This window comes from Protobothrops mucrosquamatus, unplaced genomic scaffold, assembly GCF_001527695.2.
Source record: "Protobothrops mucrosquamatus isolate PMUCROS unplaced genomic scaffold, P.Mucros_1.0 scaffold1133, whole genome shotgun sequence".
Taxonomy (NCBI): domain Eukaryota; kingdom Metazoa; phylum Chordata; class Lepidosauria; order Squamata; family Viperidae; genus Protobothrops; species Protobothrops mucrosquamatus.
In genome coordinates, this window is record NW_015387351.1 from 73,453 (window position 1) to 86,951 (window position 13,499).

General features: G+C 40.2%; 1 protein-coding gene across 1 annotated transcript; it reads right to left on the reverse strand.

Moving 5' to 3' along the window:
- Positions 1-1,719: 1,719 nt before the first annotated feature.
- LOC107291485 (keratin, type I cytoskeletal 18) lies at positions 1,720-13,398 on the reverse strand. Its single transcript, XM_015820485.1, has 8 exons — positions 13,033-13,398; positions 7,067-7,149; positions 6,274-6,430; positions 5,810-5,974; positions 5,605-5,730; positions 4,285-4,505; positions 3,191-3,219; positions 1,720-2,202 (listed from the first exon to the last, which is right to left on the reverse strand). Exons 1-8 carry the CDS (start codon positions 13,396-13,398, stop codon positions 2,105-2,107), a joined length of 1,245 nt encoding a protein of 414 aa, XP_015675971.1. The 3' UTR covers positions 1,720-2,104.
- Positions 13,399-13,499: the final 101 nt, after the last annotated feature.

Consider the following 13,499-nt stretch of genomic DNA (forward strand, 5'->3'; position numbering starts at 1 on the left):
GGTGAGAAGGTGACAACAATTGGTGCGATTATTCACAAATGGAAGAAACACAACTGTCAATCTCCTTCGGTCTGGGGCTCCATGCAAGATCTCACCTCATGGAGCTTCAATGATCATGAGAACGGTGAGGAATCAGCCCTGAACTACACGGGAGGATCTTGTGAATGAACTCAAGGGGCTGGGACCATAGTCACCAAGAAAACAATTGGTAATACACTATGCCGTGAAGGACTGAAATCCTGCAGCATCCGCAAGGCCCCCCTGCTCAAGAAAGCACATGTACAGGCCCGTCTGAAGTTTGCCAATGAACATCTGAATGATTCAGAGGAGAACTGGGTGAAAGTGTTGTGGTCAGACCAAAATTGAGCTCTTTGGCATCAACTCAACTTGCCACGTTTGGAGGAGGAGGAATGTTGCCTATGACCCCAAGAACACCATCCCCACCATCAAAAATGGAGGTAGAAACATGCTTTGGGGGTGTTTTTCCGCTAAGGCAGTGGTTCTCAACCTTTTTAATGCGACCCCAACCGGTCGTAAGTCGAGGACTAAACCGGTCATAAGTCGAGGACTAAACCGGTCATAAGTCGAGGACTAAACCGGTCGTAAGTCGAGGACTACCCAACCGGTCGTACGTCGAGGACTTTCCCTGCCCGGGAGCGCCGCACATGCGTGGTTCCGCCCCCTGCGCCGGCCGAGGCGTAGTTGGCAAGCGGCAGAGACAGAGCAGGCCGACCACCAGCTGGCCCAGCCCAAGGGAGGTAAGGCACCCGCCGGAAAAGGGGGAAAAAATGGCGGACAAAAAAAATGGCAGACAGCCTTGCTTGGCGACCCCCATGAAATGGTCGATCGACCCCAAATGGGGTCCCGACCCACAGGTTGAGAACCACTGCGCTAAGGGGATAGGTCAACTTCACCGCATCAAATGGACGATGGACGGGGCCATATACCGTCAAATCTTGGGTGAGAACCTCCTTCCCTCAGCCAGGGCATTGAAAATGGGTCGTGGATGGGCCACGGCAACAAAGAAGTGGCTCAAGCACATTAAGGTCCTGGAGTGGCCTAGCCAGTCTCCAGACCTTAATCCCATAGAAAATCTGGAGGGAGCTGAAAGTTCGAGCTGCCAAATGTCAGCCTCAAAATCTTAATGACTTGGAGAGGATCTGCAAAGAGGAATGGGACAAAATTCCTCCTGAGATGATTGCAAACCTGGTGGCCAACTACAAGAAACATCTGACCTCTGTGATTGCCAACAAGGGTTTTACCACCAAGTACTAAGTCATGTTTTGCGAAGGGGTCAAATACTCAGGGCTTTTTTTCAGCCGGAACGCGGCGGAACCGCGTTCCGGCACCTTTTTCCGGGCCGGCCGCACCGGAAATAGCCCCTCCCACACCGGAAATAGCCCCTCCCAAATTTTACTTGCATTCCTGTTCTCTAAAGGGGCGGTCCTAGGGTTTGATGAGGGCGTGGCCAGGTTTGAGTTCCGCCACCTTTTNGTGTTAAAATTATAGACTGATCATTTCTTTGTCAGTGGGCAAACGTACAAAATCAGCAGGGGATCAAATTTTTCCCTCACTGTAACCATGAATATATATAACTTAATGTATGCCCTCAATAGATAAAAATCTCAACTTGCAAAGGAGAAAATATTTGGTGACTTTGAACCAAGGTTCCATACGCCTAAAGTAGTGAAATGCTATTATTGCAAGTAAGATGCCTTTTATTTTTAATCCAGATTTTTCTTGTATTTCCAGCATAATAGAAAATCATCAGTACAATTCTGAAAAACATATATTGAAGCTCTTGAATTTGTTTCTTTGGAGAATATATATGGATTTGCCTCTTCTGTCCCTTTCAAATATATAGAAATTATGCCCACATTTTCAGAAGATTGTGAAGAGTGGGAGAGAGATAACAGCACAGGATCAGTAGCAATGTGGTCACCCTTTAAGTAACCTTCAATTTCTATTATAAGTAATATTTTTTTTTAAAAAAAACCCTCAACATGACCCAGTTGGCAAATACCGCAATAGGATGTTGATTTGCTCATTGTTATTTTAGTCAAGAGAAGAGATTGTTGAGGGAAGAGTAAAATATTAGGAAATCTTATTGAGTTATTTCTTCAGATCTCTGGAACGTATCTTGCCCATTCACAATTTTGTGTGTAATGATCACCACCTTTTTAATTCTGTGGCTCCTGATCTCTGCAAAAAATGGAAAAAATATTGATTAGAGACAGACCATGTTTGAACTAAATTAGATATAGTTAAGTTTACAAGTTAGCAGTTGTAGCAGCAGCAGCAGCAGCAGCAGCAAGTCACCTTCCAAGAATTTAGCACAGTGGTTCCCAACCTTTTCTACTCCATGGACCGGCAGCGATAATAGCGGGATGAGGAGAGGTGATGGTTTCGCAAGCTCAGATACTGCTTGTGTGGCCCAGTTCCCAACAGCTGTGGAACAGTACAGGGCCGTGGACTAGGGATTGGGGACCCCCGGTTTAGCAGACCTAGGAATATTAATACTTTTTGCATGGAAGGACAGCATGTGAGGGAAAGGGATAATTGCTTTTACACTGATCTTCCTTTTTCATTTGTAATCTTAGGTATTCCTAAAACTTGTATACTGTATGTCCATATCCTTTCCCATTAATTAGGATTTCTTGAGGCATGTGGGCAAGGTGATTGGAAAGGCCATAAGGAGCAGATAAGAATACAGATTAGAAAGAACATCTGTAAAGCGCAGGCTGTTATCTAAACCAGATGTAGATCCTTTAGAGCTAGATTTGTTAACTGAATGAATAACCAATAGGAAATTCTGTGTGTGCTGTCTTGATTTTGAAATTCATTTTTAAAAAACGATCAAGAGTTGTTTTGTTAATCTTTCTATATTTATATGGAGGCTGCATGTACCTCTTCTCGGAAGGAAGCTACTATCAAATGCATTGGCTTCATTGATTTTGGCAATCATTGACTTCCTAAAAGTAGTACTGCTGTTGTCTGGCAAGAACAAAATGCTTATAGTCCCTATGGACTTGAACTGATTCAGCCCAACAATTTTTAACCTCTGCCTTTTTTCAAATGATGATTGGGTGGAGAGCAGCACTAAAGCTCAGGAGTACGAACCATGAAAATGACAAATAGCAGATGCCCGAAGCAGATAGCTATGTGTGCTAATGTCTCCACTGTTACTTACCTGCTTTTCCTGAGCTCAACACATCCCCTCTGCAAATACAAAACATGGCAAATGTTGTGTGCTTTGTCACTAGACAATTTGCTTACCCGGTGTGCTTCCTGCTATATATTTGTTTATCCCCGAGTCACAATACCCTGAGATCAGCTTCTATAAACACCTGCTACCTTTGTGGAGACAGAATTTGTTCTGGGTGCTGTTTAAGGGATTTAGAATAATTGATAAAACTATTCATTCCTTACTTTACAAGGTAGCCACAATTAAATCCTACCAGAGCTCCATCAGTCTTTAAAACAACTAATAGGATAAAATTCACTAGAGAGCAGCTTCACTCTATAGGTTGGAAAAGACTGTTAAGATTATTTTTATCTGTGCCATTCTAAAATACACATGATCTTTCTCTGTATCTGAACATGTATTCTACCGATCAGTTGCTGAATCAATGGTTTTCTCCCCTTCATATCTGATCTCATTTAGAGAATAGTTAAGTTGGAGAGCACTTATTCAACCAATATACTGGCTGCAATCTTAAGACATGGGAAAAAATCATGGCTTGAGTCATGGAAAAATTGATTCATATCTTTGAGTCATAGAAAAATTGACTTATACCTGAGTGGGAGAACAGAGAAGTTTAAATTAATTACCTTTATCACCTTAATTTGCTGCATTAGGACAGATAAAGAGATTGTGATGTCTCTTTCACTGATTAGAATTTTCTGATTTTTGGAATGCCTACCCTGACAATACTTTTTGTCCTATTGTTAATCTGTAAATGTACACATAGCCAGCATTTGGATAACCATTTTTTCTGTTTTCACTTTGAGTAAGCAAAATGTCTTATATCATGATGCAGGACAAAATTTATATTAATGTTTTAAATTTTAAAGAAATGTTCCAAAGTCTCACTTTGTAACTAACTGTTGCTATATTATGAAGTTACTCCATTTAATGGCTAATATTATAAAATAGCCCTGGATCAACCCATGGCTGTAACATTCTGTGGACCTAATAGAATAATCAGGACATTTAATTCCTCCAAAACGAGTTTGGACCCAAGGAAGATGAGTAGGGGAAAGAGAGATCCATCCCATTATCACCTGTCTATTACACCCTCAATCAAAATACGATAGTGTTCAATCTCATTCTCCAGCTTTGTCTTGAGGTCCAGAAGTGTTTCATAGTCTCGGGACTGTGCCTCCAGATCAGCCCGACAGGCTGCCAGGTCCTCTTGCAGACTAGCAATAACTTGGTTCAGATTGGCCAGGTCACTGAGATAGTGATCTTCTGTGTTTTTCAGTGTGTTCTCCAGAGCATCCACCTGTATCATAGAGTACCTTGTGTTAATCTAGAGCTGAAAAACTCAAGGCCTTAGGACAGTGATGGCGAACCTTTTAGAGACTGAGTGCCCAAACTGCAACCCAAAACCCACTTATTTATCGCAAAGTGTCAGGGCTGCATCAGCACTGTGGTGCCCTCAGGGGGGTGGGGGGCGTGGCCCACTATGTGGGCATGGCTGCAGTGGTCATGGAAGACTGGGTGAGCGTGGCATCCCCAGGGGGCCAACCCCGCTTGCTTGCTCACTTCCTGCCCTGTCGCTTCCAAACGCCACGTGCTCGCTACTCTTGTGAACTCTGCTGGGGCAACAGCGTGCGTGCCCACAGAGAGGGCTCTGAGTGCTGCCTCTGGCATGCGTGCCATAGGTTTGCCATCATTGCCTTAGGATCTAAAAAAAAATATGCACATGAACAAAGCCACGTCTAAACTTGGAGGCATACATCTGGTTGTATGGAGCTCGCCCCTCTACCCCAAATTTTGCCTCAGAGGGGTAAAGCTGCATACCCCTTGAAAGATCAGTTAGGGCAACTGAAGCCACGTCCCAGGTATGGTGAGACATGATTCCCTGCAAATATGGAAACAGAATACCTGTGTTCCACAGGTTTTCATTGTATAAATTCTTTAGATTTTTTTTTTTTAATGCAGATTCAAATATGCCACAGCTGAGCCAGAAATAATTTGGTACAAAACAGACGATGGTCAAAAGTGACACAGGTGTGCAATGAGTTAAGAGCACAAGGAATCAGGGTGAACTCATCCTCCAGATGATGCTCCTTGCACAGAATGAAAATAAAGATAATTACCATTGATTTTCTCAAGATTTATCTCGGTTACAGGGGTCCACAATTGCATCCTAATTTCATTTATCTAAAATTACATAGGGTTTCCTATCTGAGCAGGGGGTTGGTCTACAAGACCTCCAAGATCCCTTCCAACTCTGTTATTCTGTTAAACAAGACTCGACAACTTGTAGAGTGTTTCTAACACTCATTAAGTTATTTATCATTCTGGAAAGAAGACCGCTTTGCCAAATAGGATCAAGAACTGTTGCAGAGACTGAAAGGGAAGAGAGCATTCCTTACCATTTTCTGGAGAGTCTGACGTTCAATCTCCAGACCTTGCAACTGCCGACGAAGGTCTGACAATTCACTCCTGGCCTGCTCGAGGGCTTGGGTGTTCATGCTGGCTTCTTGGGACATGGAGTCAACCTGTAAGAGCCAGGGAGATGGGCGGGTGTTTAAAAAGTCCAGGCTTTGTTTCTTTTATCCACTTTCGGCCAGTCCTCACCTTGGTTCTGTACCAGTTCTCAGTATCAGCACGATTCTGCTCAGCCATTTGCTCATACTGGTTGCGTATCTCAGTAATAGTCTCACTCAGGTCATGCTTCTGTGGGTTGTCTACTTGAACTGTTACATCAGAGTTGGCCACCAGAGCAGCGAGAGCATCCACTTCCTGCAATGGAGAGAAGTGAATAAGCAGTCTCCCAACATCACACCCTAATTCTTATTCTCTACTGGAACCAAGCCTATTACACAATACATTTATTGAAACAAATGCAGGTTCTTTTACGTTCACACTTGCACGCCTTTCTTCTGTTCTTGAATTCTGTTTGGACAGTGAAACTATCTCTAACATTTTTAAGAGGAACATTGTCTCTGACATTTTTAAGAGGTCATGTGTGCTGATGGACACATGGACTGGAGATAGACAGGTGTTCTTTGAAACTATGGAAGTGCACAGATGGGCCTTACTTCCTCGTGGCTTTTACGCAAGTAAGCCAGTTCCTCTCTCAGGGAGTCCAGGTCCCCTTCCAGCTTCAAACGTAGGAAGTTGGTGTCATCTATGATTTTGCGCAATCCTTGCGTGTCTTTCTGGACACTGTCACATGCAGCCTGTTCTATGTCTAGCCTAGAAAAGGAGGCCAGAAATACAAACAAAATACAGGACTTAGTTCATTCAGGCTAAAGAGCATATCAATGTAGATGCATGTCTTTTTTTAACATAAATTATTAGTATAGATCTGAAAAAGAGGCTGTAGACAACTATTGTATATTTACAATGTATACAGTATCTCATTTTTTTCTGCCAAGTTGGCAGTTATTATACATTTTAGCTAATGGAACTACAAGTTCTCAAGATGCTGAATAAACTATTTATTTTGGGGACAAGGCTAGCTCCCTATAATTCAGACTTCTGAAGAACTGAATCAGCTCTTCAAAAGTCTTTATCCTGCAACCAAATCCTTTTTAGTCAATGCAGAGTTTCCTGCAATTTAAAATACAAATGATTTCCCCCAAAATTATTAAATGTAGCCCTTGGCCTCTAAGAGGCAGCCTAACCTTGATTTAAACATTAATCCAGAGCTGATTCTAATTCAAAGCCAAAATACATGTTTGTTCCTGAACTGCATAGATCAGGATTTTGGCATGGGAAAATCAAATATAATTAAGAGTAAGACATTACAAAAGGAGGCCATGATTAATATATAGGCAGCCATGTTTACACTGATAGTGTAAACAAAGATACTAGAACTTTATTGCTTACTTGTGCTTAAAATCATCTGTTGCCAGCCTGGCATTATCAATTTGCAGAAGCAGCCTGATATTCTCCATATTCAGCTCTTCAACCTGTCATAGAAAGAGAACTCTTAAAAGATGACATAGGCACAACCTAGGCAAAAACAGTCCCATTGCATTCATTGAGTTTTAGCTCGTGATAAAGTGCACTCTTGCCAACCTTACCATCTTCTCATGTTTTGGATTTGTCCAAATAAACAGCTGGTGACACCTGTTCCTTCCTTTAAAAGGTTGGGTTGAGCCTGGTTTGTATGAATTGTGAGACTACAGAAACGTTTTACTTAAAAGTATGATATGTGGAATTCTAATATAATAGCAAGGTATAGCTTCAATAATGGCATATATACGTCATATTTTTTAAGAGCCAGGATCTAATTTAAAGTTCATATAATCAAGCACTCTTCTTCCATCAGAAGCTGCACAAGTAGTCAAGTGGTGTATTTATTAGGTCCTTAATTTAAACTCCTGAACTTAATGATTCTTGTGGGAGTGACAATGGGAAGCTTGTATATTGCTTGACTTCCCTTGTTTCAGAAAGTCTTCTAAAGAGTTCCCTAGACAATAAAGTATATCACTGCCTCCATGAAATATGTATGTAGCAAACAAATCCTATTGTATTGGACTACAGCTGCACAGAAAATTGCCTTGTAATTTCTCAAGCTTTTTTTTTTTATTATTTCCAAAGGAGCGTGTAACATTCATTCATTCCATGGATCCTCAGATAAGAATGGAAAAAACTTAGGAAACTCTTGCCAATCAAGTGTCAACAATATGGAGCTAGGTAGTCCAAGATGTAAGGCTGATTAACTAACTATAGTGACTTTGCCTTGACGTATTATGCCATCTTCCAGGTCAATCTCATTTTCTTAACTCCTGCTGAAACCAGCCAGATCTTGGAATCAAACACTGGGTTGTTGTCCAAATAATCTGAAATATTTGCAAAGCAAACTAATATCTTTGTTTTGATCTGCAGGTCCTGGGTTATTAAAATCTAGGGAGGATTAACTGTTATATTGACCAGAGTGAGTCACTTATGAAATGCCATCTGGTTGATAAGTAACCTAGCTGGTAAGTCTATCAATAATTCAAGCATTCAAATTAGTGTACTTGTTCTCTCACATTAATCAACTTTAGCCTACAGGCTGATAGTATCTCAACTGGATCAAGTTTCACAGCATATTAAATCAAGCATGCTGTTCCAGGTTCCCAAGCTTTAAACATCATCCTTGTTACAAAAATGAACAATCTGTATGAATGTGTAGTTGTGAGAGAAAAGTTTCAAGTATTTATTTATATCGACATTTTCAAGAGAAAGTATAAGCAAACAGAAATAAATGACTAGTAAAAAGAATAAGTAAAATACATATTAGCACACAAGGGATCTAAAAATATCATGAACATTACAATTCCCTAATACAATAGATCATTAGTGAATTATGAATAATTTGAAATATCACTTGAAAAGATTGTGAATCACAGCTAAGCTTTGAGCTAAGAATTAATACTGGGAGCTGTAGTTAAATCAAGTGAGAATGTAAACTACAATAAATTGAATTCTTACTGAAAATTTACTCTAATTAAATATATCTCTTGAAATTAAAATATAGGAATAGATGGGCAGGCAGCAGATCACGAGGCCTGAGCCTCAGTCAAGCTCCAAGGCAAAGGACAGGGCTTCAATGTTGGTCAATCAGCAGCCTCTGTTGGGAACTTGGGGACTGTTCAATGGCTTATTACTTAACTTATTTCATTCATTCATTCATTCATTCATTCATTCATTCATTCATTCATTCATTCATGGTTTAATTAGTTCCTTACGAACTGAATAGTGGGTGTACTTGCTCTATATCGGATATTTATATCTCCACATCCAAGAGAGAAAACTTTGCCAATGTTTCTTTTGGATAAAGTTATTTTATCCATATATGGGGGGGGGATCATTCACACTTTCAAAAATCAAGGTATCTCCCTCTGCATTTTAAATAAGTAATTAAAAAAATATTTCTTAGTTTTTTTTTCTTTGTCATCATTCAGAGCATAAATTGAGCTGATTATTATTTTACTAGATTCAGCCCGAAAGAAATGTAATATGAACGTTCCTTCCTCAGCTTAGATTTCTAGGGCACATGATAAATTTTTCACATATGTAATTACTTCTTTTTTTCCCCCACACATTCTTGATCAAGGTATTTACATTTCAACAGATTTATGCAGCAATATTTCTTTTATTGTAAACTGCCCAGAGTCACTTAGATGAGATGAGAGAGGTAGAAATGTGAATAAATAAATGTTTAATACATTGCTGATTTGTATTCCAAACACACCAAAAGCAACTATGTCAGCATTCTTATGATTCTTATATTACATAGCTAGTCTATATTTAAAATTAGAGTAGTTTGAGCCGAAAATCTAAAAGGTAAAAGAAAGAAAAATAATAATAAAATAGAGCTGGCCTGACTATTAGGGACTTTTAGGACAGATTGGCTGTTGCAGTCTAGCAATAAGTGGCTCATGAAACATTGGTCATTGTTTATATTTTTGGAAAAATGTACGAATGAAAATGTGCAATTGATCCAAACTGATTGCTGCGTGTTTCAGCATTTTCTTGGTGTTATAACAATGATCTAAAAACCAACTTGAGCAGAAATTTGCATTCTTCCAAAGAGTGAAAAACAATCTAATAGATGTATGATGTTCCAGAAACAAATCTGCAATGATAAAATCATTGACTTTTACAGGCTAGCAATTAAACTAAGACTACCACATCCAAATTGTAAAGGTCTAGATAAGCAGTAAATAATAACCAAGTCTTAGAGGTTTTTTGTATCTCTTTGCTGATTGATAGTGGTCACCCAGACTTTTGCAGCCCAGATTTGGTTCCCTTAAATTAAACTAAAATGATTGCATTTTAAGGAAGGGGAGATGGGTATTTTAGAGGATAACATTGCAGTCTTTTTTTACACAAGTATTCGACCACATTATATGTGAAGACTCAGCTCTCTGGAAAAGCGCTTAATGCTGGGAAAAGTGGAAGGTAAGAGAAGAGCATGGCAGGCAGCAAGATGGATGGACTCCATGACAATGGTGATAGGAGCACCATTGGAAGATTTGAAAGAACAGTTTAGGGATGGAGCCTCATGGAGAAAATCTGTGTGGTTACCAGGAGCTGAAAACAACTTGATGCCACATAATCAATCACGTAAGTAATTACAGACCAGATATAATATGAGTCTGAATCCAAGATCCTTTTTTTTTTTGGCAAACTGACTGCACAAGGAAGAAAAGAAAGTCAATTTTAAAAAAAAGTTGGTCTTGAGCAAAAATGGAAAATCACCCTTATTTAATTCCCTTCTTTGTTTGGGGCTTATTCAAGTAAATATTAGTATATAGCAAAATCCGGTTGAAAACAGGGTGTGATATCTTGCATGGGTGCTTTTCTAGTGATTGCAACAGGACATAGTCACACCTAGGGGCAGTTTTATACCTATACCACTCCTATTCCCCACATTTTCCAAAGCAATCCAATCTGTCAACCACAAGACAAGCAAGGATCAAATATCATCACCTTGCCCCAAGTTGCAGTAGGTCCTGAAATAATAAAACTCTGCTTAATCTCCCTGCCCACCTGCCTATGACCTTCCTATTCTGTGCCTTTGTTTAGGCACCTGCCAAAAGAAACATCCAGCTGTTCCTATGAATGAGAGTTAAAACAAAGACTTGCAGCCCAATCTCTGGAGTAGTTCCTGCGAGTATAGTAATAGATCGCCCAACAGTTTGATACAGCCACAACAAATGCACCAAAAGATTCCCATTGCTGGAAACAAATCACTGAGATAGGCAAATATCTATTAAAGAAGCTCAGCATGCAGATGCATCTTTTTCATACCCCACATAGTTACTGCTTGTATTATTAAACCGATTAAGTCATCTCTAGAGATGTTCCCATTTTTTTTATATTCCTATTTTTTTTTAAAAAATGCATCGAATTTAAATCTTTCAATTGTGGCTCTGCAACCCATTTCCCAAGATATCTTTTTGCCCATCTTCTGCAAAATGTTTGTTTCCTGTGTGGTTTACCTTTTCTACATAACATTTGGGATATGTTTATTATTACTTTTTTACTAATTGCCTCTCTAACAGTGAGGTTTTGCAGCTTCATCTATTTCTCAGAATTGTTTTGAGATTATAACAGTATCTAAAGGATTCTGAAGATTCTATAACTGTTTTCTCCAAGCTTTGTCCTCCAATCAGCGTGGCCTGGGTGATAGGATGGCCCCATCTGGACAATACCAGGTAGAACAAGCTATTCAATGTCATTTTTAAGATAGTATGCTCTGAAATACTTGAGATTAAGATTACTCTTTGCCTTCTTCCTGCTACTCTTACTCTTATCTTCCTGATTAATTCAAAATCTTGTAATGCATCTCCTAGCTCACTAACTCAACCTTGGCCCCTTTTTCATCCACATTTTACTAATTCCACTCATATGTATTCATGTATCTTCCTTTATGCCCAGCTTGTTCAACTGACTCATCTGGATTTGACAGATAATATCAGTTAACTGTTTCTTTAAAATATGATCACTTATCTGGTAATTATACACTTCTGTACTTTTCATTTTTATTATTAAGTATTGTGTGTTGTGTGTTATGAACCATCAAAAGTCTATTTTATGATTGCTATGGAATATAACTATGATAGATAATAAAGAAATCTGTGAAGTCCAACAAGTATATAATGACTAGTAGGTCAGTATAGTTTTATTTGGCCTGGTAAACTAATTGAGATACACCACTATCTGAACTGAATGAAAAAAGTCTGTGAAGAATAATGTGACAGGATTTTGTTTGTTCCTTAAGACGGTAAAGTAATGTTTGAGGTAGAGTTTAAATGGTCATATTGGGAGGAGATTTAAATGGCCACGTATACTAATGCTATGAAAGATCCATCCAACAATTTTCTTTTCCTCCTCATCCTGCACTTTAGAATTGCTTTTACATCTATTATATACTACAGGGGTGGGGGAACTTTGCCCATACAACTAGAATAAAAATTATTTGATTTTTTGCCAACACAAGGCAGTATGCATAGCTAATATACCTGCCATCTATTTCAACTCTATTGTGTTATTATATAAAAATATAGATTATAAAATTATTACAGGAATAAAATGGGATATGCATATTCTGCTCTAATATCCATCTTTGCTTCAGAAGAATAGCCAAAATAAAAAAATAACACAGTAAAAGTTAGCCTGATTGCCTCCTCTCCCTCCCACTGCATTTGGGCCATTGCTTCGTGACCCAAACCCACCGAATCATTGCCAATAATTCTGTTTTGACCCCTCAGCCTCTATTTCGATCCCCACAACTTCAAGCGAGGCTGGAATCAAGGGAACTAAACACCAAGGCCCTTTTAGAGCACCAGGTTGAAGATCATCCTTTGCTCAAACTCTGGCGTGTCCCCAGAGTTCTCCCTGGAGCCGCATTTGTTTCTTTGCATCCTATTCTCCAAAGCACCTGAAGGCAGGACAAGAAGCAACGGGTGGAAACTAAGCAAGGAGAGAAGCAACCTAGAACTGAGGAGAAACTTCCTGACAGTTAGAACAATTAACCAGTGGAACAACCTGCCTCCAGAAGCAGTGAATGCTCCAACACTGGAAGTTTTTAAGAAGAGACTGGACAGCCATTTGTCCGAAATGGTATAGGGTTTCCTGCCTGAGCAGGGGGTTGGACTAGATGACCTCCAAGGTCCCTTCCAACTTTACTATTATTTTTTATTATTATTATTATTATTATTATTATTATTATTATTATTATTATTATTATTATTATTATTATTATTATTAATTATCTCTGAGTTTTTAACTCTTCTCTTCGGGGAACTCTTTCCCCCCGTCCTATTTACTACCGGTACTACCGGCACTCCCCTCACCTGCTTGCGCAGCGCGGCCAGGGGCTGCTCGCAGGCTTCCCAGTCTTTACGGCCAACTGTCCCGGCCCTGCTCAACCGGATGGCGGCGATCTCCTCCTCCAGGGCTCGATTGGCCGCCTCCAGCCCCCGCACCCGCTGCAGATAGCCGCCCAGGCGCTCGTTCAACCCCTGCAGCGCCTCCTGCTGCCGGCCCGGGCCCAGCAAAGAAGAAGCCGCCGCAACGCTGACTCGGGCTGCCGGGAGCGCCGCACGGAGCCGGGTTAGCAGAACGTCGGAACCGCTGGAGTTGCCACGCACGGAGGCATTAGAGGAACCGGAGAAGAACCGTCCGGAACCGTTCCAAGGATGAGAAAGAGAGAAAGCCATTGTGCTACCTGAGCTCCTTCGGTGCCCCATCGCCTTATTATATCTCCTGGGATCCTCGTTTGCATGTTCAGGTAGCGCTCAGCCAATGAGGAAAACGCTGC